This window comes from Lepidothrix coronata, unplaced genomic scaffold, assembly GCF_001604755.1.
Source record: "Lepidothrix coronata isolate B3197 unplaced genomic scaffold, Lepidothrix_coronata-1.0 Scaffold66, whole genome shotgun sequence".
NCBI classification, from domain to species: domain Eukaryota; kingdom Metazoa; phylum Chordata; class Aves; order Passeriformes; family Pipridae; genus Lepidothrix; species Lepidothrix coronata.
Window position 1 is genome coordinate 2,755,760 of NW_016690246.1, and position 26,718 is coordinate 2,782,477.

Genomic DNA, 26,718 nt, shown 5'->3' on the forward strand with positions numbered 1-26,718 from the left:
GAAGATTCTTAATTAATGTTTTTGTTGAGGTTTTATTAAAGGGCCACATTTTGCTGTTCAAAGACTGTAAACACTATGATAAATGCATGCCTTTGAGGGATTCTGTGGGGAAAGTCCGGAACAAATCTCAATCAAACTGTGTCTTCTTCTGTCAGATTTGAATTTGAGGCTATGTTTTTATGCATTAAAACATGATAGAGTATCCAACTTTGTTACATGTTACATTTCTATCTGCTTATGCACACAAACACATATCTACATGTGTAAGCACATATATACATAGAAATACTTTATATATATATAAAAAGGACATCAGAATTTTTTGTTGAATGAAATCAAATATTAGCAGCCTGTGAAGTTAATGGAAGCAAATCTGAGTAAATTTCCTTTAATTCTTACCCCTCTCTTTACTCCTCATCATTAATGTTGCTTTCTTTTTCTATCACTGTGTTTTGCTTTTCTGAAAGAGCGATGGTGTATATTGTCAGAACCTCTTTTTAATGCAATTATTAAAATAGTACTCTGCAATATCTTTGTTCCATTTTCAAATATTTGTATTCATCCTTCTGTAGAGTTCTGAAGAAACACAAGACCTAGAAATCTATCTTAAGGACTGACAAGTAATAGCTCAACAACCAAGAGCTGGAGTTAAGAACACAATGACAGGAATAAATCTGGTCAGTCCACAATGTTCCTAAATAATGCCAAATCTTCAGCTACCAGAAACTTGGCCCACCAGATGAGTGGGAAGCTGAGGGAGATGAAAATACTCCAGGATGTTAAATTTAAAGTAGGCATAGAGTTTCTGTTATCTCCTGTAATCATGGTGAAAGTCCTTTCTCTGGAAGAATCAATAGGAATCAAAGGATGAATACTGTCTCTGTCTTTACAGTTTTCTGCTGGGGGCACAGGGATGAGCAAAAAGCTTGTCATCTCCTCACTTCCCATTCCCACAGAGATCCCAGTGCTAAAGAAAGACTGTTGGAGGACCCTGAAAGATTCACATCTCATCTCACTAAAGTTCTTTTTATTTTCTATATCTATGAATATAGAAAACCTGCACCTTGAAAAAATATGTAAAGTAAGGCTTCTGGTAACTTCCACATATGGTTCAATCCTAGTCATGCTACATTCTTTTCCATTTTGTTGTAGTAAGACAAGTGAATTTTCTCTGCAAAGGCTTTTCTCCTTCCCTGAATAAAAAAGTTTAAAGGTAGTCATTGAAATATTGTTTTGTGCTTACTAAGTTAATGGCCCTATTTGATTTTTTTTTTTAATTCCAGAGAAGTTGGAACAAGTCTTTAACATTTTTCAATGAACTATTCTAATATTGAGAATTTGATCAGTGTACACTAAAATTCAGAAACACACAGAGCTAGCTGCAAATCAATAGTGGTAAAGAAATTACTTTTTCAAAGTTTAGGTGAACCATTGCTTTTTGTAAAATGGCAAAAATCAGAAAGTAAACAAACAGGCAAACTCAAGAGAAACTTATTATTTTATTTGTCTCCAAAGCACAAATTCTTTTAGGAATAAGAAGCAACAGCAACCAAAAATAAAGAGGATTTTAAAATAAAGTTTAAATAAATAACAATTATATATTTAAAATAATGGTTTAAAAAAACTGTTCAAGCCATCACAACACTTGACTGTAATAATCAGTAATGCATGAGAACAGAAGTAATAAGAAGGCTTATGCCCTTGTGTAATTCTAACCCTCAAGGAAAATAAATTCCTTCAGGACTTCCAGTGCTAAAAACACTGTTGATTTTACATGGAAAAGAAAAGAGAGAAAGGTTTTTCACTATTAAGCATTGTCTAGTGTCTTCACAGGGAAAAAAATATGCTTGAAATTGGATTAAATCAGTAGCATCTTCACCGCAGCTAGTAAAAATTTGAATATGAATAACTCGACTAAATAGAGAATAGGGATATCAGTTTTGTTGTTGTTCAGAATTACCGATGTTATATGAGAAAAAGATTCAAGCATCTCCTAAGCAAGATAAACAGGAAGGCATAATAAAACCCATCTCAAGTCTGAGAAAACTTTATATCTATCAATTTGCCTTTTGATATTATTGGAGAGGGAGATTTTCAGATTATGGCTGTATCTCAAGCTTTTGGATATCTTTCAGTGTACTACTGCCTACTGACATGACAAAATCACAGAATCATTCAAGGTTGGAAGAGACCTCCAAGGTCATCTAGACCAGCTGTCAACCCCACACCATCATAATTCCTGTATGTATGGCCAGTCTTCGCGAGCGAAGATTTGGGAAAGGTCATTACCCCTAAACCATACCACCAAATGCCACGTCCAGAAGCCTCTTGAACACTTCTAGAGACGGGAACATAATACACAAATTGGACTGGTGGGTAAAACACAAAAAGAATCTTATTATCTGCAGTGTCCAGATAAAAATACAGGAAAATCAGGATAAATAGTGTTTTTAAGTTCAGTCTTCAAGTCCTCAACTAGAGACGGGAATACAGAATCACATAATAACAGAATAGGTAAAGCTGGAAAGGACCACAAGGGGTCATCTGATCCAACCTCCCTGCTCAAGCAGAGTCATCCTAGAGCACATGGAACAGAACTGTATGCAGAGAGTTCTTGAATATCTGCAGTGAAGGAAAGTCCACAACCTCCCTGGGCAACCTGTTCCTGTGTGCAGTCACCTGCATATTCTTTTTAAGAATTGAGCTGAAAATTAGGACTGAGAAACTACACATAAAATATCAGAGAAAACCCACTGGAAGGACAAATGACAACTGGGATAGGCCGAGATTCAGGTTTCAATATTAAGTTGTAAATAACTAAATGTAACAGCTCTTATATTCATATTGAAATTTGGGGATTCATTCATTTCTTTTATTTACCACCATTATTTCAGAGCAGACTTGGCCATGAAGTAAACCTCTGTCTTCTCAAGGGAAAGATAATTTCAGGAGTGGGATATTTAATCTTTAGTAGACGTAGAAGATCATAGTACACTGACTCATCTGTGGTATGAAGAACCAGCCAGAATTTCATTGCTGCCTCTGTTTTGTGCATGGGAGGCCCTAACAAATAACTGGGGTGTATCAAGATGTCATTTGTAATTATCTGGGTCTATACTTGGCTTAGGTCATTCCCCCATTCTCCATCTAGAATTTTCCTTAAATCATAGGAGGTTTACTTTGAACTCCCCCCCCCCAATCTCTTGTTTCAGTTTACTTAAAATGAACATATTTTTGTTACCCAACCCTTTAAATTTGAGTTAGATAAGCATAGGGATCATGATGAATCACCAGCTTGTTTCAAGTCTGCTGCTGTCCAAGTGTCTTTTCTATTGTGGTAAACTACTTTTAACTGGTTTTAGTCATGAGTCCTATCACTTGTAGGTGCTCTTGCAGAAGAATTCATAGGTTTTTCCCCTGTGGGTGAAAATACATGTGCAACCAACATATGAGACCGCCCGTGTATTCATCCCACCACTTGATATCATATTAACTTCCTGAGTACAGAAAATGTTTTCTTTCTATTTTCAGACACAGAGAACATACCATAATTTTGTTTCATAAAATATATGGATATCTGTTTCAATCAGAAATTATTTTGGATCTATCAAGATGTAGCCTGTGCATTTTATACACTACTTTTCACTTGGTAATTCAATTTGACAGATGTGATGAGGCTGAGACAAGTCATACAACCATCTGTGGTAACATTTAGAGCTTCACAAACTACAGCACGTACACCCCTTATTCCACCTGAAGAACTTGAAGCCATGTATTTTCTACTTAAAATAGTAAAAACAAAATAATTCCTTCCAGACACGGGTAACTATCCAGCCATGACTTACTGCTATGTGAATCAAGGTCAATAAGTAAAGGATTAGAGTAATGAGTTATCATTTAGCTCAGTGAGGAAGTGAATATTACTCTTTTTTTTTTTTTTTTGGTGGAGTATGTGGTAAAAGGCAGAAGACAAGGCATTACCGAAATGAGAGAGTGCAAGCTTTGGCTCTGATATTTCTGTGAGATGTATCTAATCTTTGAGAAGTGCAGTGCAGTGTTTGAATTGATGGCACAGTACATATACAATAAATCTGATGGTTCAGAAAGTGCAGGAATGCATGTGTTTGGATACTGCACAGTGTGTCTGTCTGACAAAGCCAGGAGAACAGGGGTGTTGGTGTGCAGAATGTTTGGAAGAGCACCTCCATAACAAAGGCTGTGTGAAAGTGTCACCAGGCAGCCAGAAATCTTGGGAGAGCCAGTGAAAAAAAGTTCATTTTCCATGTGGAGAGTATTATTTAGTGGAAGAGGGAAAATCAAGGCACATCACAGGTGACTTATGTACGTAGTGGAGAAAATTGGGTATTGCTGCTTCCACTAATAACAGAGAGGGTGGTCACAACCCGTAATGCTGGGGGTAGTGGCAGTAATTAAGGAAATTACCCTGACATTAGGTAAAGGTAACTACACAAGAAGTAACATAAGCAACCTGCTGTAGTCACAGAAGGTAACACTCCTGTAATAAACTTTCCAAGTAACAACAAAAAAATATAAGATCAAACTCAGCTATTGATATGAGTGCTGTATTAACTGTTGTGACAATTTGATGCCTGAGCAAGCAGGTTTGTGAAAACAAGTGATAATTACCTAGAGTTTTTGCTCAAACTTTATAAAGGCTTTCAGTTTTATAGTATGATATAGAATCCTGTTTTTTTACACGTGAGGACAAGCAATAAGAACATATTGATTTCCTTTTTACTCCATCCTCAAACAGAGTTTGTAAACAAAATACGGAGTTCAAGACTTGACCTATCATCAAGACCTCAGTAGTTTAAACAGAAATTTAATTTTCACTGTATATACTTCAGGGATAACAACATGAGAATTACTGTGATGCGCCCATTCGCTAAAAAAAAAATCATATTGACAACTACAGATAGGATCAGAGAGGAGGTCATTGAAAACACGAATGGAATTGAACCATTGCCACAGGTCTTTAACAAATTGTGTACTGTCACTGGATTTGTGCAAATTAACTACTAGATTTCTCTTACATTGTCCATGAATTTTTTCTTTGTGTTTAAGAAAAAATGTCACACTTTTCTTACAGCTCAGCAATATGCATTGGAGAATTGAAGGGAGACAGAAAAGTGATGAAAAGAAAGCAGTTCCTTTCCTGCACTACTGTAAATGAACAATTTACAGAAAATGTTTTACTTTCAGAGTTACCTGTGCATTTCTTGATATTGCTATTTCTTTTTCCATGTGATCCTAACTTGCATCCAAAGTTCTCCTCCCAAAATTCTGCAAACCAGACATTTCTTCGATTGTTAGCAAGTGTCCTGCTCCGAAAATATCTATCAAATCCTACATTCAAGAGAAGGGAAAGAAGCATTAAAATGTGATACTGTATCAAAATAGTAATTTAAAGACAATAACAGATTTTGTATAAATATAAGAACAAGTTTTAGATACAAACTACTATAATAAGATACTTTATCAGCATAGTAGATTAATCTAATTGAACGGAGGCAGCGTTGATGGAAGCGTTCTAGGAGGCGTAGGTGGTGGCGGTAGATGACCCATGATTCGGATCCATATAAGAGAGTAGACAACACTATGGCTCTGTAAACACTGATCTTGGTGCTTTTCTTCAAGTGTTTATTACGCCATACTCTTTTGTGGAGTTTTCCAAAAGCATTGTATGCCTTTGCTAATCTGTTGTCTGTCTCTCCGTCGATCTTACCATCTGAGGAGATGAGGCTACCAAGGTAATTAAACTGTTGGACTGATTCGAGCTCTGATTGGCCAATGGTGATATGGGGATGATGGGGGACTTCCTGAGGTGCAGGTTGATGGAGGACCGTTCAATCTTAAACATCCACTGGTCAGATTATGTGACCAATACATCTGTTCTAGAACAAGCAGCTGTCACAAGTATTGAGGCCATGTTACTGAGAACGCAGCTGCGATGGGCAGGGCACGTCTCAAGGATGAAGGACCACTGCCTCCCTAAGATCCTGCTCTATGGTGAACTTGCCACTGGCTGCCGCATGAGAGGAGCCCCGAAGAAAAGATACAAGGACTCCTTGAAACAACATCTCAGCCTTGGTCATATTGATCACCATAACTGGTCTACTCTGGCCTCAAATCAGGAGGCCTGGAGACACACCATCTATAACGCAGTTGTCTCCTTCGAGAACACACGCAGGATCACTCTTGAGGAAAAAAGGCAACACAGAAAGAACCGTGTATTGCAAAATACACCATCTAAGGAATCTTTCTGTTGTGCTTTTTGCAATCGGATATGTCTGTCACGTATTGGCCTCATAAGCCACCAACGTGCCTGTAGCAAATGTGGATAGAGCCTTCCCAAATCTTCGTTCGCGAAGCCTAGCCATGAGATTAATCTAATCTAAGGATTAGATTTCATTTCAAGGTCACTTAAGATAATGGGGTACCTCTTCGTTGAACGAGAGGGCTTCCAGAACATCTAAACTTCTGCTTTTATTTATATATCTAATGATATCATATGAGAAAGTAAAGATTCCTGCTGAAACCTGATCTCCAGCCTTACCCTTACAATCCAGCAGCCATAATCAAATCATGATTACCACATCCCATCTGGATTACGCTCTTTACAAATATCTCCCTGTGGCTAAATTCTCCATGTAACATCAGTAGTGCTCATTTTTTTCTAATGAATTACCAGTTTAGTGCACTTAAGGAGACATTAAGTGATGTTACTATGTCCAGTACTCTCACAGGAATAAAGTGCTTCAAGCCAACTTCCACTTCATCCACTAAGTCTGAATCTTAGTTAATTTAGTGGGTTCTTAAAGTAAGTTTAGGAGAGGAAAGAAGGGCATAGATTGATGTCCTCCCCAGAGAATAAGTTGACTCATTATCATCCATCCAATACTCTCCTTATTTGTCCCAAAAAACCACCAGGCTATGTTAAGAAGCTCTCGATCCCAAATGTCCTAATTAGTAGACAATTATAAGATTGCCTAATTGCAGATTCAGCATCTCCTCATCTTAACAGAGATATTAAATGATTGTTGGATCAGGCCCACTCCGGTTACTTAGTTGGAAAGTTTTTCCTGATTACCCTGTAATCAAGGACTACATGATTTTTTAATTATTTTTTAAAGAGACATATGGTACTTGAACATTGGCAGAGAACAAGGTTTTTGTGCCGTGTGTGTCCCTACCATCTATTGATGTTCTTTTGGGTAGAATGGTTACTGCGCCTTCCGCAATCTCCTCTTGCTGCTGAACTGGTGAAATTTTTGACCCCCAGCTGTCTGAGCCAATCCAGAGGAAATGTCCAGACTGATTAGCTTTTTTTGCTGCTTCCAGTATTCGCCTGCAAACAAACAACAGATGATTAATTAAACAAGCTGCATTTACAAAGAACCTGAGAATCCCCAGCATTTATTTTGGCTATGCATAAGTAAACTTACACTAATCATGTAGTCAATAGTTTTCACAGTCTAAAGCATATTCAATAACAGCTGTAATGAACTCAAGATACAGTTCTATACAAGTCAATTTGTTTCATCTTTAGCAGTATTTTTCTAGTATTCTTATTTGTTTCTTCCTTTTCAGTCACCAAATAACAATCTATTGGCACTGGACTCTTTGGAGCTAGGAACAGGTTAGAACTACACAGAATAAAGGACTAGCACACTGTATAATTACAACTCAATTTCTTATCATCAGATTTCCAAGAATTTTTAAATGGGACTGAATCTGAAACTCCTTTATTACTCTATTCTGCACCAGCCAACCAAGCATCTTTGTGAAGAGGAAACATCTTCAATACACAAAATTAGGAACCAGGCACCTAATATCATCTTCGTTCGCAAACATGATCACTGCTCGAGCATTTGGAGTTTCCAACAAGCGCTTGATGATCTTTTCAAATTCTCCTGGTCTTGGTTCCCGAGGGATTTTGAGTGACTGAGCAATGCAAACACCTCCTAAGAAAAATTAAAATGATACAAAAAAAAAAAGAAGAAGAATTTTAGCACACTAAATATCCATACTTCAGATAATCCACAGTTAACCAGGCAGGCAAAGAAAGCAAGGTGCTAATCTGAGATACAGCAGCACAGTCAAAGTAAAATTATCTGTGTATTTTGAAATATTCACTGTACTTACTTACACATTTAATGTCTTAAAGATTACAACACCATTACCTGTTATTTAATTTTTAAATACATTTTTAAACAGAATCCAGACGTATATTGTCAAGTACCACACTGGCTCAGCTGGACTGAGTTCCACAGACCTATCTAATTCAGGGCACCTGAGAACTCAGCCTTGCCACAGCATTGCATTGAACCATGGAGCCACAATTCCACAGTTATCTTATGTTCACAGAATCACAGAATATGCTGAGTTGGAAGGGACCCACAAGAATCATCAAATCCAACTGCTGGCCTTGCACAGGACCATCCACAAGAGTCACACCATGTGCCTGAGAGTACTGTCCAAATGCTTCTTGAACTCTGTTAGGGTTGGTAGTGTGACCACTTCCCTGGGGATCCTGTTCCAGTGTCCAACCACCCTCTGGGTGAAGAACCTTTTTCTAATATCCAACCTAAACCTCCTCTGACGCAATTTCAGGCCATTCTCTTGGGTTCTGTCACTGGTCACCACAGAGAAGAAATCAGTGTCTGCCTCTCCTTTTTCTCTCCTGAGGAAATTGTTCATAATGTGGCTCTTTGGCATCAGGTACTGTCATACACCTTTGCTTTCTCAGCAGAGAGTACAATGTAGAGAATTTGCAATGTCTTCTTATGAACGAATACATACAGATCACTTTTAATTGTTATTATGACATTCGTAATTAAGTTGTCTTAATTATTTAATAGGTTATCATTTAATATTCTAAATTACTAATCAGCAAATGAACACAAACTCAGAAATGATATTTTTTTCTATCTCTTCCTGACAGAGGGAGGAAAGTGCTAATTGAAATCTTTATGTTTTACCTGTCAGGAAAAAAAGGGCCAAATTTCTACAGAAACTTAGGGATTTCTAATAGCTTTCATACACCAGTCCAAGGGAATCTCTACTTCCTAGTTACAATACTGTTATCTGTGTATTGCTGCAAGGAGAAAAATTCCTTTGGCCTGTTTCTTGAATCACTGAGTCCATATTGGCACCAGCTTCCTATACTATAGATGATCTATTATTGTTTGCTGATTTGCCTATTTTGATTATTTTTTCTTAAGAACTATTGCCTGATTCTCATTACTACATCTATTACATCCCAAAAGTATTTGTCCTTGCCCATTGTTATTCCAAGCATAAAAGCCTCTTGTGAAGAATCTAATCATTAATAAACCCAGAAAATCGAGAAAATTAATGTTAACTCTAACAAAAAGTGACACGTTACTAGACAAAAGCAAAACAAAATATAAGTTTTGCATCTCTGCGTCTGAATACTTCTACAATGAAGATTGCCTTCAGTGTGAATAAGAACGTGTTTTAAGAGAGATGTTCTATCTTTAATGAATGCTAGTATTTATTTTCTGATGCATAAGATCATTTGAGGCACATATGTTACTATGTATTAAGGGTAGTCAACCAAAGTCATAGTTAGATGGCTATATTGGGAGGCTTTCCAACACTCTCAGCAGTCTTGTCCCCCTATCAAAACGTCAACCTTCTGTTTTTCCAAAGTACTTTGCTTATTAGGTTGATGCACACTATCAGTGATAGGATTTGAACAAAAACAAGGGTCCAGCCACGTGAAGCTTGGGATATACACTTACATGAAGATTTTATTGAGGTCCCTTTTGTAAGCTTTCTTAAGCTTAACGTATTTAATCTTTAAGCAAAAGAGGCAAACAGGTTTAGATATGGGATAAAAGAAGCATGTAATTGTCAACTGCCAGTGTAAAAATAACTTTTAAATTACATCAGCCAGTTTTATTCACAGGTAAGCATATCACCTTTTTCAGTTAGATATCAATTAGTTGCGGTTACATTATTATTTTGTTAGATTGAGAAATTCATTCTACAGCATAGGCTTGTCCTGAATTCTTCTCTGTTTTACATAAAAGAAATATTTGCAAGTCAGAATATCTACCATTTCTAACAAAAATTGTTTGTACATAGTTCTTTACCATCTACAAATAGTGTAACAACGTAACATAAATAATTTACTCATCTGCTTTAAAATGGAATATAGAGCCTAAATTTCTTCACATTTTTATGAACATCTTGGTTCCCCCACAATGGACAACTAATTTGCCAACAATGACAAATAAACCTTTATAGCAGGTGATCCTAATATTCATATGGTATTTTTGAAAATCCACTAATGAAAAGATGGACACTCTACTGTGAAAAGCTTCAGCCAATTATCTAAGCTGATATTAGGCTATAGTGATAGACACTCAAAAAGCCCTTTACTACAACCTCTTTCCCAAGTAATAGGGCAGAAATGTAAGAGAAATATTTAGCAGATATCCTGTAAATGAAACAATCAGCAATTCATTGTTAAAAAAAGAAAAACTAGAAAAAAATGTCAAGCTCTCAGATGTCCCCAGAGTCCTTCAGCACAAAAAGTAACAGAGATCCTAAAAAATGACATAAATTAATAATTTGTTACCTCATATATTTTGAGAGCGCATTTTTCAACTACTTCTACTCATGCAAAAGCCCTTAGGAAAAAAAATCATTCTATCCACATAAAACTCAAATGCAAATATTACAAAATGCATATATATAATAAACTACATATAGCCATCTACAGTCTGAGTGAAATGGCTATCAAGCAATGAAAAACTGTAGTATCTAAAGAGGCTATTTGCATGAAAATAGTGTAGAAGAAACACCATTCCATCACTGTGGCAGCAAGTTCAGCCATGACTGTACTGTGTATCTCAGCATCTCTGCATTGAAGAATGTGTTAAGTACTACTAGGAACAAAATAAAATGCACCTCAGACTTGTTGGTACATTTATAATTGACTGTGTAGGCTATCTCCAACTCAAAAACCACCTTGTATACATCCTTACCTATATACTGCATATACAACTGTTGCTCAAACAAATAGCAGGGTATCAATTTCAGCTAATGATGAAATGCTAGATCCAGAAAGGTACTCACAACATTACAGTGTCTAACCTCTTGGCGCCCTGCTGGCTTTGAAATCTACAGCCTGGGCTAAGTGCCCAGACACAGAGAGAGATAAGTGCCTAAGAAAAGGATTCCTATGTGCCAGCAAACTGAATAAGGAATAATCATTCCTCCAAAATAGGTAGCTGAGGTACTAAAAAGACAAATTTTAAGGCCACCAGTAATGATTTATCTTATGAAGCGTGAACAAAAGAGAGATTTCCCCAAATCAAGAAGAAATAGGGTTTGAGAACAGATGTCTCATATGTGATACCAATGGATTTACCATTTGCTGCAGAGGTGCCAAAGGGCAGGTGGTTCAGACATCTAATGTCCCTGGAGAATTTATGGCTCTGAATCATAAGAACAAATAGCATCTACACATTTCACTCTGTCAGCATTTCTGACTGATTTGGGATGATGACTGCTTGTCCCTGTGGCTGGTTTTTAAAATATTTTTTATCCTTCATTGTCTGGGGATGTACTTAAAAAACTACATTGGTCTAAATTTCCCTTGGCCAAAATGATGATAAATCTAACATTTGTAAGAAGAAATGAAAGGTAACTTTCTTCTTACTGAGAAGGAAGTTATATGTTTAAGCCCTATCAATTAAAAGGACCTATGATGAGGCTTCAGAGGGCACTGCGCTAAAAGCTGTTATTGGGACCAAAAACAAAATCAGCCAGACAGACTCACTTCAGGTAGCTCTACTATGGAGACTAGTAATTTACCCACTGCTCTTGTAGCCATTCCCTAATTCATATATGACATAGGAAATGAAATTAAGAGTTTGCATCTGTCACACATTTCAAAGACATTAAGAGGCCACTGATGGAAAGTAGTTCTTCAGCTACTCTGGGGGAAAATAAAAGTCTTAGCACCAAACTGTGTTAAGTCTCTTTGTTAAGTTCTCAGATCTGTAAAGCTAAGGTCATTCTCAGCCATCCTAAAGCTTGATTTGAGAAAGAAAACAGTTAATATGAACTGCATTGTGTCAGTGATGACAAGTATCCATTTTTCTTCTGTCTAGCAGCTATCAAGTGCGATATCCAGCACCTGGGGCCAGGTGATGATAAAGAGAAGGAGAGCAGAGGTAGGAGCTGGAAATCAGGTTCATGGCAGAAGATGCCTCACTTGTGACCCAGTGCTCAGTCCAGCCACTGTGCACCATGGTTAGCAGCTGGTAACCCATGTGCTTTTAAAAATGGAGTTGTCACCAGACCCGATCTACAAAAATATGTTTCCGAGTCCTTTTCTCCATTGTGATAAAAATCACATCTTAAAAAAATTGTTCAAGGCTGGGCTTGGTTTGCTTACAGGTGGTCTGTATAACACAGCTTGTGGGAAACACATTACCACCAAACAAGAAAAAAAAAGGAGATTTTGAAGATATTGTCAGTACACAGGATCAATAAACATTTTCTATTCTTTTGGTGCTCTTACAGCAGTGATTCTTCCAACAGGGGAAAAAAGTATATGTAGTACCTGCGTAATTTTGGCTGTTAAAATTGCAATGATTTTAAAATAATAAATATTAGTTTTTACTCCCTGGGGTTCTGAAATCACAAGACGACATGGTGCTTGTAAACCATTAAATACTCAACTGTATGAAGCTGGGTGTCAGAATTTAATTGAATCGACATTGAATGCATATTTGGAAAATATCAGACAGACTTTGTAGAAAATTTGAATGATGAAGATAAATGCAAATACAAGGGCCGTATTGTCTCCCACCCCAGGTAGGACTCAGCACTACATTATGGACCACCTTAGTAGGTTATGCAAGAAAGGGTACTGTCTTTGTACCAAAAAAGCTGAAGACAGTTTTCAGTTCAAGTGGGATCAGTGTTGGGACCACAACCATACTACATGGAACTAGTTTACCCTCTAAACTATTTTTTCCCCCACATAAATATAACACTAGCCTTAGCATTGGAATAGGAAAGGGATCAAGCTATGCACTTGCTTTGACAAGCTGTCTATTTCTTAACATAAGGAGGTATACGTCACCTGACGTATCTACATCTTTGCAAGTCGATTATTTCATGACAGTTTCATCACAAATCGCATTGTTCCTGAAAAAGCTCAGGACAAATAGCCAGGGCATATCTGGGATGCAGTCCTACCTAACAGGAATTTGTCAGCTGGCTTTAAGATGAATTATATGTGACTGGTCATTAGGCCAAAAAAATTTTAATGTAGGCCTGTGGAAAGTTTCAAAAAGACATTACAGAAATATTTGAAGTTCTTCTTCCAAGTAGAGGAACAGATGTCAGGCACTCAGAAGAAGCCTCAGTGAGAACTCCTGTGAGGCTCACAGGGTGATGCCTCAGGCAGAGAGAGCCTCTGACTGGACACTGCACACTTCTGACAGTATGACATATGAGGAAAACAAAACAATTCCATTTCTCCTCCTCTTCTAGTACTTCCACTGGTTATAATAGAAGTCTAGAAAATCTAGACCTGGTTATATCAAAAGTCTGTTCCAATTGCCAGGAACCTAGATCAGCACAAAGATTGTTGAAGATACTAAAAACTACAAGATGCTCCAAACTCAAGTTCTGTGCACAAAAATCAGGATAGTCTGTGAGTCCATCAAGACATTCTTTTTAAGCAGAGAGTTCATTATCTGACAACTTTGGATAGTAAGAAATCTGAATGCTAAAGAAAAATAAGGTAAGTAACTGTTCTGCATGAGACTGATGTTGATAATCAATAATTTTTAGTATTTATTATTCAAACTACAACCAACTTGCTACCATCCCCTTGTGTGTCTCCAGATTCCATTAAGAATAATTTTCTAGAGCATGAGTCAACAGGGAGTGACACCTAGGAAGATATAATTACAGGTTGAAAATCAAATTTCTCAACCAATAATTCTTCACAATTAAATTTATCCTTAATGCCAAAGTCCTACAGCTGGGAGGTCTGAATGCAGCCTTGCATTTTTTTCCAGAGCTACCTTCACTTAACTCCCCCAAGAAACCATATGTTTTCTGATGAAGCTGTATGGACTTCAGGATAGCTTAGCTTTATGAGTAAGAACCCGAGCATTCAGCAGGGTCTGTTCTTCCACATAAGTCCACACCATGGTAACTTCATTGCTATTCATGTCCAAATCTAGTTAAATAAAATCTCACTCCAATGCACCTCCTTTTTTGCAGTCACAAGTTAACTGTAGTATGGAAATAACCTAAACCCTTATGGCTTCCCATTTCCTCAGAAGCTCACCAAATACCTCAGCAAAAAATTCACTGACTTACTTTTGCAAAGACAGTTAATTCTTCAGCTAATAGTGTTACTACTTTTTTGATATAAAGTAATAGAAAGAAAATAATTTTAAAAATAAGGATTTTAAACAATAATTAACTCTGAATGGATAAAAGTGGCACTTAGTATCTAATACCCCAAAGTATAATGGAGCGTGAAAGATTTTGTTATAACCTTTGAACAGACAAAAACACTCATAATTTCAAGCCCATGTATTGGTGTCTTAATTCCTTTACTTAAGTAAAACTTATTTCCTCAAAATCCCCTAATATTTTTTACAAATGTGTTTTCAATGCACTAGCAGGTCAATGATGCTTTTTCACTAACCTGTCAGCAACAGTCATGAGATTTTCTACTCAAAACTAACATCCTTTAGGATATCAAAATCCCTCTTGTTTATTTTAGTGTTCTAGAAAAGGCTTTTTAGCAAATGTTTATTGTTGTGTCTTATATTTATTAATTCTTTTGCAAAAAAATTTAAAAAATAAAAATTAGAAAGCATTAAGTGAGACCATGAAAGAACACAAAACATTCTGATAAAGACAACTCATCCATTCCTTTTAAACCTATTTTTTACATTCCTACATGTACATTCACAGGCACATAGCCATGCATATTTCACAAACACATGTGCTCACAAAGATCCTTACATCATGGGGAAAGCAGATGCTAATTCTAAAATAGAAAATGAAGAGAGAAAAAACCAGCTCTGACTCCATATGAGACCACTGGCTATTGGCTTCAGTCGTCAGAATCAGTTTCTAAGGTGACATGAAGTAAGAGAAATCTACTATTTTATACTTCCATTCTGAACAGTAAAATATTCACTTTTCATTTTTATTTCTTTTTTTTTGTTCCCCCCAGAAGCAACAGTTCCAAGTGTACCACTATATATTCCATTAACACCAGCATCGATGGAAAATAACTGCAAGGGATATTTTCACTATCACCAAACCTACTGATTTTTTTTTTCTATTTCGGAAAAAAGAACCCAATCCACAAAGCACACATTTTTCATCCTTTGACTTTTTAGTGCTATTTGTGTAAATGAAAGCCAGCTTTCACAGTCTTGAAAGTGAGATGCTAAAAGAAAAATTCATCTGTAGTGGAGATGTTTATGAATGGGTAAAAAACACATAGCCAGCCAAAAAAAAAAAAAGCCTGAAAAGAATGAATTCTGGAAGGTTGTGAGAGAGGATTTTTCCTCTCCACAGTAAATCCCTGTATAACTAGTTCAGAAAGGACATGGGATGCCCAGTCAAACTTCAAAACGATCTGTGGCCAAAAAAAATGTAATTGAAATTTGCCTCCACTTTACTGGTCAACTGTTGCAATGCTTTCACAGATATGTCTTTTTTTTATCATCACAGTGAGTGTGAATATTTTCCTCTGGGGAATGATTGTTCTTCCTAGTTGTAGATTTAGAACTTGCAGAGGCATAATACAAAAAAAGAAATTTACTGCTATTTTCTGTTTTCTGGATACATGCCAGGTATACCCTTAATGAGGAAAGGAGGCCCCCTTTATTCTTGGTGGTTTTTTCTAAAGATCTGGAAAACTTACAGTGGTTTATAGAGCATCATGAAGATGACACAGGAGTTTATAGCATTCCTTGTAAGTAACTATGTTTAAACAGGAAAAGAAAGTCCATCACAAGGAGGGCTGGATTTCGCTAAAACATTCTTTTCTAAATAAATATAATCTTTCTGCTTTCAGTATACTTTGCTCCCTACAGTGCTCTCTGGTTTAACTGTTTTTTGTTCCATTCTCCACCCTGTTTATTTTAAATATTTTACCAGTGATACAAAAGACTGTTTTCAATTAAGTTGTCCTGGGTTGCCTTATTTTAATACTAGGCTGGTATCCTACTTCTCTCTTACATGCTTCTTAGTGCTATCATGGTGTTCAGAGATTGTATTCAGTCACCTCCTTTGAACTGAAATGCTGTACACAGGCAGTGGAACCTGACTTTTAATCATGCCTTCTAAGAAAAATAGTAGCTGTGATTAATGTTCTCATTCTGAAAGTTCTTGGCCTGTTTTTATAAGTGAAGACATTCTTCTCTTTTGTGGTCATAAAATAATCACAGATCTCTTGTATTCACTGGGTTTTTTAAAAATAAATTTTACTTTTTGCTATCTTCAAGAAGGTTTGTAACAAAATCAATTTTCGTCTTTCCTCATGTATTTCTGTAACCATAAAGTCCAGTATCAGAAAATTATTCTTAAAATTAGGGATGTGTTATTTATATTAGGTTACCTCTAGTCATCCAATATTTGTTTTCTCATAATGTGAACTATCAAAATAGTTTGCATATAAAGAATTACTTAACTTTGATGAAGATAAGTCTAAGTTTGACTACTGATATTTGAGCTTGAATGTGACATTCAAAAAAGAGTCTCAACGTTTGAAGTTCAAAAAAATAACCTCAGAAAATAACTGTCAGCTAATTTTTGTCCAAAACTGGGAAAAGAGAATTCTGTGGTTTTCTCCACATGAAATTATAAGAACAAATTTGCAATGAAAATCAAGAAGGGATCACTTCTGACTGGGAATCTTGTAGGTAAATCTAATCCCCGGAAAGTAAATATAATGTAGATTTACAGTCTCCCACAATAAAATGGAGATGCACGTGGAAATAACGAGGTTTACTGCAGAAATCCTCTGCATAGCATACCTAGACTGAAGTTAAGCCCATGCTAACATTACTCGAGTGCTCACTTGCAACCTTGTGCTCAAGGAGCCTTGTCCACTTTCATGGAAATTTCATCAAGAGCCACGAAGCTTTTAGCCATGCAGGAACAAGCTGAAGTTCTCTTATAAGTTATGATTATCTTACAGTGATGACACCATATATGTGCAGCTCTGTTCATGGATTAGACTAAAAAAGAAAAGATTTTCAGGCCCAAAGGGACAATTATCATCTACCTTGGCCTCTTCCACATTTAAAGGTGATCAGAATCTTTTTCGAAAGCCTAATTTAGCTTTTGGAAAGACAGTTCAATTAAAAATTAAATATTTTTGATCTGTTAGACAAAATTTTAAAGGATGAAATGACATAGTGATTAATTTTTTTCCTTTTATCTTAGCAATATTAAAACATTAAGATAAAATTTAATTTTTTTATTTCAAATGTATCATTTTCAGCTTTTTTTTTTTTAATTCAGTACACGATGACACGCCAGTATTACTGAGACAGAGAAATTAAACACTTGGGAAGTAAATGTTTTATTTTCTCTGTAGAATTCTGAAGTGCCACAAAACAAATTTCAGTATATGTTTTAATTTTTTTCAATATCAGAATTTTCAATGCAATGGAAATATAATTTCTGACTGATTCCATGTGTAGTGAGTCAAAGAATGTTACCCTAAAATGTCTGAAACCAGATGGTTTCCATCTGAGTTGAAGTGTATATAACTAAAAAAATAAGCAATTTCAAGATATGAAGGGTGTGTCACACCCTTGTAGAAGTTTCTCATATTATTTATAATCCTCATTACTGGAAAAAAATGTGCCTTTAAATCAGGTTAATGTTTAATGTTTCTAGCTTCAGTTTGTAAACAATTAGGTCTGTTTACACCTTTTTCATCAAAAACAGTTTTTCACCTCCTCATTCTTCCAAACACAACAACTTGTTACATTATTAAGTTTTGTGATCAAGTTACATTAAAAATTAGGAAGGCCGAGTTTATTTAATTAGGTATCTAGGCTTCAAGTTACATTTTTTAAATTCATATATCTATTTTGATCTTAGCACCTAACTGTATTTATTGACTTTAAAGTACTTTAAGAGTTGGACACTTGGGTAAAAACACCATTAGGATCTAAAAATATTAAGGAATTTTATCTGTTGACTTTTTACCATTGAGGGTAATAAAAAATTGAGATAATGAGGCTAAGTCTTATATATTGCTTCAGGTCTTCATATTTCTTTATACTAGTTGAAAATAAAGTGATATTAAGCAGCAACAATATTTCTTTTGTAACACAGGTATTAATATATGGGAATGAGTTAGTGACTCTGCAGTCTTCCATGTAAATAAACCTACCGAAGATTACCTTAATTTTAAAAATGTAACTGAATTAAAGCTGGCCACACAGACACAATAGCTTTAAGAAAGTCTACAGCACTGTTTTGTGAGATCTGGATCAGAGAACCAAGTTAACGAGAGGAGCCTGTTGTCTCTGCATTTAACATCAAGTGGTAAAATATCTCTTGAGAAATCCAGGAGTGAGCGGATCAGCTAATTGGTCATTTCTCAAAGCATGATGGGATACAGGATTAGCTGAATTCATAAAGGCCTAGAGAAAAAAAGACATTGGATCAAAGGTGACTAACCAGGTAGACGTGCAGAGGGCTGCAACGGGCCTGAGAATTTACAGCTGAATCAAGCAGCTGGAAAGTGTTCAGAAGCCCTATGCATGAAATCAAAGAAGACCTTGCAAACTGAATATGTGTTAATATGCTGTAAGGTATGTAACAACAGTGTAGAAACATCAAGACAAAAGTAAAAGCACTGAAATGGTTTTAATAAATGCTAAAACAGTGCTTGCTTGTTCTTGGATGAAAGTTACTATCTGTGCACATAGAATTAGTGCAGGCAGCTCCACGATTTGCAAGCTGCAAATCGAGCTCGGGGGGGTGTGAGCCCAGGGCAGGAGGCCATGAACTGGAGCTGCCCTTTGCACAAAGGGCACAGGAACCTGTGGGACCAGTCGAGTGACCGGGCACTGAGAGACACAGCAGGAGCCAACTACCCCAGACTGTCACACACTTAGACTGCCAGGGTATGAAAGGTAAGGAAACCTTGTCTGACTGTGTGAGTGGGTGTAGGGAGTCAAGCAGGGCACCTGTTGTCTCACTGGAGCTGCCCGCTGTGAAGGCGCTTTGGTCCCAGCTCAGGTGGTCCAAGTGTGATTGCCAGAGAGGCTCCTGGATGACCAGACAGGAATGTTTCCTTCACATATAAAATAAATTGCAATAATACAGCAGTGTTTACTTTTATAAAATGTCTAATTACTCACATCTGTCTTTTGTTTGAGGACACAAATATCAAATTAATCTTCTGAATTAACCCTTTCCTGTAAATCATACAGCAGGCATATACTAAGGATTCTGGGTGGAAGGTCTGATGGGTGATCTGATTCAGATAACCCTATTTCTAAAACAGTGGGAATGCAATGTCTTGCCTTGTTGGCAAATGACCAGCAAACAGGATTGAATTCTGCTGTTATGTGGTCTGTCAGGAATTTTACTAGGACAGGATTTAACCACGCCTATCCTTTTTTCGGATAGTAGAAACATGGCTTCATTCTCATTAACATTGTGAAAGGAATAAAGGCTCTACCTAACATCAAAGAAGGAAAAACATGAGGAGAAAGCTGCTATTCATGCAGGCAGAAACACAAAAGCCTGCTCTTTTCATCAAAGTGCACAGTTAATGTAAAATCACCTGTAAAGAATGGCAGCTAGTGGGAAGAAGAGTTTTGGCTCTCCTAGTCCAAACTTGGAAAATCTGTTACAATATATGGATCTCACTGAACCTCAGCCAAGCTGCTCAGTGACATCAGATGAATGGATGCAACTCTGTTCAGAAATAAAGATGCTAAGATACACTACAGTAAAAGGAAAATCTGGATACTTTTACTAATGTAGTTATCAAATGGAGGAAAAGCAATGTCTGTAAGTCAAGGAAGGCTTAGGACACAGAAAACAGATCAAACACTGGGAAGGTTGCTGGACCATGGTTTAATCCTCGTCACAGACCAGCACCATTCTTTGTTCTACCATAGATGAAATCTTGCCAGTGCTCTTCAGGCTTTGTTTCTGCCTTGATTTTAATGTTTTAAAATTAGAATAATCCAGACCTAACTCTTTCCATGCAAATATGAGCTGCACTACAGTAAATCACCATTAGCTGTAAGAGAAATTGAAGGAACTGATTGCTGTGTCACGTATTATATATTCATGGTATCTAATAACCAACAAAAGATGTCTACAGCTCACCCCCTTCTAATACAAGGTTCGATAGATCCACCACATTTTTTAGACAATAAGGCAAAAAAAAAACCCAACAGTGATACAAAAAAATAGTCACTAAGTACAAAATTGCTTTTACTGAGCATCGCACAGTAGTGGACACCATTATACTGTTAATACAAGATGAAATAAAAGCCTATTTGAGCCTGCATCTAGTCTCTACATAGAACTCTTATCAACAAACTATCACATCAAGGCTCTGAATTATGTCCATGCTATTCATCTGATCACATGGTTTCAGTAATTTGAGACAATTCTTCTATTGCATGTAACATTTTTAAGCATCCTCCATTATGTTTTTCTTTTTCCCAAAAGCTATAAAAATTATACCAGACAAAAATCTATTATCCATCAATTTTTATCTCACACATTATAAAAGAAAAATGCAGAAATACATGTTTTCAAAATTAATTAATTCTAAAACGTATTGCCCATCAAATCTGTCAAAAGATGTAACAGGGAAAATGAAGGTACTTCAATTTACTCCAAGTTATATCTTGAATAAACACATATGATTAGTCCCATGGACTCATGAGAAAGAAACTCTACCTTGCAGTAACAAAAAATCCATCTTACATTACTTGAAAGTAGCAAGTGAGGATAAAAAAAATGAAGAAAGCATAGAAGACAAAGCAAAGATAAGCAAGTAATGACTGGAGAGCTGTGCTACAGTCACTCATTACTCAGTGTAATGCACAAATAATAGTGCTGATCCTAAAACAAAATCCTCTGAAAATGCCTACCACTAAAATAATAACATATCTTTGTTTGCAATGCTTTATGATTAATCACTGTCAAGTTATGAAGTGGAAAAAATATGCAGTAGGAATGAATCATTTATTCTCCAGACTTCCAAAGAACTTGATCTGCTTATTTAAACCAGTTTCATCAGTGAATTACATACTTCTGTCAAGTGAAAGAGTAGAGGAACAAGGGTCTTCTAAACCCTTCATAATAAAACTGCTATGAGAGTTTGCATTGAAATATTAAAGTCAAATGTGTGTTTTCAAATCCCAGAACTCAATAAAAGTTACTAGAAATTTGAGTTTTAAAATTTTTGCCTTTTCAAATTCTGAATTCTGATAGCAGACAAAGTATCAGAACTTTGAGAATATTTTCCTGTATGTTAGCAACATCACAATCAGCCAAAGATATACAAAGAGTATTTGAAGAGACAGTATCAATCAGAATGCCTTTCCCACCATTTAGAAAGTTTTCAGTGATGGAAAAATGGAAAAGAAGAAGGAAATCAATTTCAATAACATGCAGGTTTTGGCTGGGATACAGTCAATTTTTTTCATAGTAACTTGTACAGTTCATGTTTTGGATTTAGGATGAAATAACACAGGAATGCTTTCGTTACTGTTGAGCAGTGCTTACACAGAGCCAAGGATTTTTCTGCCTCACACCCCATCCCACCAGTGAGGAGGCTGGGGGTGCACAAGAAACTGGGAGGGGACACAGCTGGGACAGCTGACCCCAACTGACCAAAGGGATATTCCAGACATATGGCATCATACCAATAGATAAGGCTGGGGGAAGAAGAAAGACGGGGATGTTTGCAATGTAGCATTTGTGGTGAATTACTTCATCATTTAGCTTTGGTTGTGTGCAGTTTTTGCTTTACCTATTAAACTGTCTTTATCTCAACACAAAAGTTTTCTCACTTCTACTCTACTGATTCTCTCCCCCATTCCACTGCGAGGCTAAATGAGTGAGGGGCTGTGCGGGGCTTAGCTGCCAGTTGAGATTAAGAGATAGCTCTGAAGAGCACAAACATCTTCTTCCTCTTTTTTCTTGTGCTTGTTTCTTGCAGAGGGACTGACTTATTTTAGAACAGAGTAGCCAAAAAATGAAAATAAAAGGAATTTGGGAGAAGAAAAAAAGAGAGATTAACTGCAGAACACTACTCCTGATAGCTTGTCTGAAAATAAATTTAATTCCAAAGAAAAAAGTAACATTATATATATATACATATATATATACACACATACACAACAGTTTAAGACACTCAAGGTGCTGTGTACAATATCAGTTTACAAGAAGACAGGACAAGTCAGGGACAGTGGCATATGAACTTGAAGTCTGCTAGAACTCATATTAGACATTTTTGTACAATATGCAAGACATGCTCCAACTTCAAGCAATGCATAAGGACACCGTCATATGCTGTCCTGTGATAAAGAACAGGAATCCTCAGTCTCCTCACCACCATCACTGTAGTCAAGCCCGAAAGTATTTAATGAAGGAAATATGTCTGTCATGCACTTAAAGAGACTCCAGCAGCTACAGAAGTGTTAGTTGTAAAACCTTATCTGGAAAAAGGACATTAAGAGAACAAAACTATGTGCAATAGAATTAACTATTGATCAGCTTCCTTGAAGCTGTCTGATCATTTATTGGAAAATAATATACGAAAGCCCTAGCAATCACCTTTAACCATCTGTGTGGCTGATAGATTCAGGGCAGTCCTTTAGAAGCTGAAGGGCAATGCTGCTGATGATAAAAGTCCAGAGGCAATCCCACATGGGACTTCCTAAATTGAATTCCTGCTCTCTCACAATGTTCCTATGTTTTCCTTCAAGTTGCATGCCTCATATTGGAACTGCATACCAAGCTCTACTCAGGCACAGTGAGAGCATGATTTAAAATCAAAGCCAACATATTCTGTCTATTTTTGGTTTTTTTAACAAGACACAGTGAAATGATGCCTGTGGCACTGGAGAATGTACAGTCAGCCTTGGTCCTTCAAACAGAGGCAGTGAAATGAAACAGGCAAGGACCTAGCAAAAACAAACAGAGCACAAGAGCATGTACGCAGAGTTACTTGCCAGAGATGTAAATTCTGAGAAACAATCAAGATCATGTCTTAATAGATAACTTAGTTTTCATTCTCACAACTGGCCAGAAAGAAGCCCAGCTTCTCTCAAGTGCTAAATCCAGGGACTAGTGACTAGCAGTGAAGAGGATAAGAAAATATTTTACTTATACCACAGACTCCTGGTATTTTCCCACTGAGCATTTTCTGAATATCTGTCAAATTCTCTCCTCAATTCTCCTCAGATACTTCTGTCTATAAAGCCAGGATCATCCTTTCAGAGCATGAACCAGTACAATAGGACTCAAATGACTCACTCAAAATCAGTTTTCCCAGAGAGGATATGACTGAAAAATATTTACTCTAATGTAAGCTTGGCTATGCAAATTTCCACTCCACTAAGAGAAGGATAACTCTACTCTGTCAGAAAGAAAACATGTTCATCACAGGGTAACAACATGTACCAGGACAGTTACACTGGAGTTTGAACACACATTCATCTCCCGTCTTATTTCACAGGAGCTTCACAGACAGATGAAAACTCTCACCATGACTTCTCAGATCACCTATGAGCAGCAATACCTCTTTGTTGATAATTAATGATGAAAAAATGAGGTAAAATCAAAGCATAAATTATTTGCTACATTTTGTTTGTCACTGAAGAGACTAAGAAAAAGGCATATTATTATTGTGATCAAAGTCTAGAATGGACAAAATGCTTCTCTTCTAATATAATTGTATATACGACAGGAAAGGACCTCCTTTTTGCATCTTCAGAGAAGGACTTAGTTCCATTTCTTTTTTTTCTTTTTTAAATAGTTGTGGCTGAAAGTTCCCTGCCAGCTATCAGATTAATTAAATTTTGCCAACTGAGCTCACTGGCTTTCCAGTGACAAGGGAATCTGTACAGAACACCCGTTATAGGCCTGCCCAAGGTTCATCTAGCTTTATAGTCCCTTTTCTGGCTATGACTCACAATGGAAGAGTGGAAGAATCGACCAAACATATATGCTGGAACATTGTTTCAGCCTTCAATAATCTCTAGCTCAAGTGAGAGAGGGTACCTTTATGCTCATTAAAAGTCCTTGGTAGGATTTTTCTCTATTAATACATCTAGTCCCTCTGAATACAGGTGAAAGCTACGTTAGATGGTCCAGGGGTTCCCTAGACATCGCTGAGTCTAAACTTCAAAGTACCTAAAGATCAATTTTCCTTTTTATTTCTCCATGATTAGTCTTAAGCTCCAAGAAACATAGTTTGATCCTAATACCATGGCAAAGTTTTTCCAATGCTGCATGTACTTTGCATTTAAGCTGGTGGTCTTACGCATCATATGTACACATCACTTCATCACTATTTCCCCCTCTTTTATGAACAGATCTGTCACGTATATTTAGATACATTTCTATGCAGCTTCCCAGAATATTCTAGTGTCTAAAACTGTACATATATTTTTATATCCCCATATGTGCGTCTGCAGGTTTTTTTCATGGACCCCAGAAAACTGGCCAAGAAAAACAGCATATGTACAGGCATATACGCACATCTCTAAAGGCTGCATTAAAGTCTTTTTGAAGTAACAAGTTCTTTAGTTTCTAGGACAATTTAAATCAAGGTTCAGATATATTTGACAAGCAATTTGCTACTCTGGAATCAAGAGAACTTTATTTTTTTATGAATTACTCAAAGTACTAGTTGTGGAAGAATACCATATATATTTTCTTTGTGGTTTTTTTACAATGGCCTCACAGTTGTCTTTTACTTACATAGTGAACTGCTCCTTGTTATGTATTCAAATATTATGATTTTCTACATCTATTTCAGTTTGTAACTGTCCAATAATTGCACTGTTATAAGGTAAAGTTCTCATATTAGATGCTGAAGAAACTTTTCCCATACATCTGAAATAATCATATTTATAATAATAAATTAAACAAGATAAAATTAGTTACTTATTTGAGCTTACCAATTTCATAAATTTGCTTCTAGAAGTCCTATTTCATACTACATAGCTCCCACTGAAGTCACTGAAAGGATTTCATTTTTCATACTTTGAAATGTTCATTAGATATTTTTATCAAAAAATAGGAAAAAAATATGCTACAATAGATAGAACAAAAGCAATTTCTTAGGGCAGTAAACTCTCACACTCCAGGGCATAACACAGCCAGTAATTTATAGGGTTAGACAGAAGCTTTACTCACACACAGGTTATTTTGAAGAGAATATAATTAAATGTTAAGTACCTTCCATCAAAGCATCCATTCAGTTGTAAACTCGACAAAATACGGTACCACAATTTCTTTGCCTGGATCTTTGCGAATTCAACTCCCTGACTACCATTCCTACTCAAGTGACTTTCACATCTCCTTATCTCAGTCCAGACTGCTCTCAGTATGTCTCACATAGTCAGACATCAATTGAATTAGATGATGACATTCTGTCATAGTTTGAGATTGGCCCCCCCGAGAAGCTGAGGGGGCTCAGAGGTGACTGGGTGCCAGGGCAGTGTTCCCTGGAGAGCCAGTCACTGTCCATGTTGTTCGCTTCTGCTCAAAAATCATATATCACAGCACCGGAAACGGTTGGCAGTTCTGTCTTGGTTGTTTTTGCTGTTGCTGTCTGCTGCGCGTAGGTGGACAAGGCCAGGGAGTGGCTGGGCTCCCTCTCTCCCTCTCCGGTGGGGAGAGGGGAGCCCTGCGACCCCCCAACTCAGCCTTTGGCTAGAATTAGAGTCAGCATTTGGAGTGTGTGCTGTGAAAGAAGAATTTCACAGCACCTGAGGTAAGAGGGAGGAGGCTAGGCCTTCCTTCCCCTCCCTGCAGCTGCAGGACGCTTGGGACAGTGCACAACTGAACCAAGCTGCCTGTGGCCAAGGCTAGGGGGCTTTTTCCCCCCACTGCATTTAGGCTAGTGGGGGGTGGATTTTAAGGCTCAGCATTTTAGCAGAACCAAGTGGACGGGCAGATAAATCAGCTCGGTGCTCGGAAGAAGAATCCCAGGCGAAATTGGAGGCGAGCCAAGAGCTCAGGAATTGCCTGCCGAAGCTGACCGGGGGCAGCTGAGAACTGACGTGGAAGAATGAAGATTCCAGGAAACAGACCCTTGATAAGCTACACTGCAGCAGCCTACGAACCGAGGTGAGACACCGAGAGGGAGAAATCACCAGCAGCAGAAGAACAAAGACTCAAAACTCTCTTCTTGGACTTCATGAGGAGAGAAACTGCAACAAACAACTTGAACTTGGTGAAGGTGTGCGTTCAGGAGCCCAGAACACTCCCACAGCAAAAGACTGTGTTACATATCAGCCTTAAAGGCTGCTCCTGGACTAAAGTTAAAGGAGGGGCTTGAAAGGACTGACTGATAGTAATGTAATATATATATATATATATACATATAGTTGCTTTTACTTTGTATAGTATTTATTTGTGTAAATAAATGTATATACT

At 37.0% G+C, this 26,718-nt stretch overlaps 1 protein-coding gene across 5 annotated transcripts in view; it reads right to left on the reverse strand.

Annotated features, from left to right (window-relative positions):
• The window catches only part of GRM8 (glutamate metabotropic receptor 8), a 335,277-nt gene that overhangs the window by 176,176 nt on the left and 132,383 nt on the right, over window positions 1-26,718 (reverse strand). For all 5 annotated transcript variants that reach the window (XM_017818222.1, XM_017818227.1, XM_017818225.1 and 2 more), the window contains 3 exons: window positions 7,850-7,985; window positions 7,215-7,369; window positions 5,230-5,367 (listed from right to left, as the gene is read on the reverse strand). In XM_017818222.1, coding sequence (XP_017673711.1) covers window positions 5,230-5,367; window positions 7,215-7,369; window positions 7,850-7,985 — 429 coding nt within the window. The remainder of the gene's footprint in view (window positions 1-5,229; window positions 5,368-7,214; window positions 7,370-7,849; window positions 7,986-26,718) is intronic.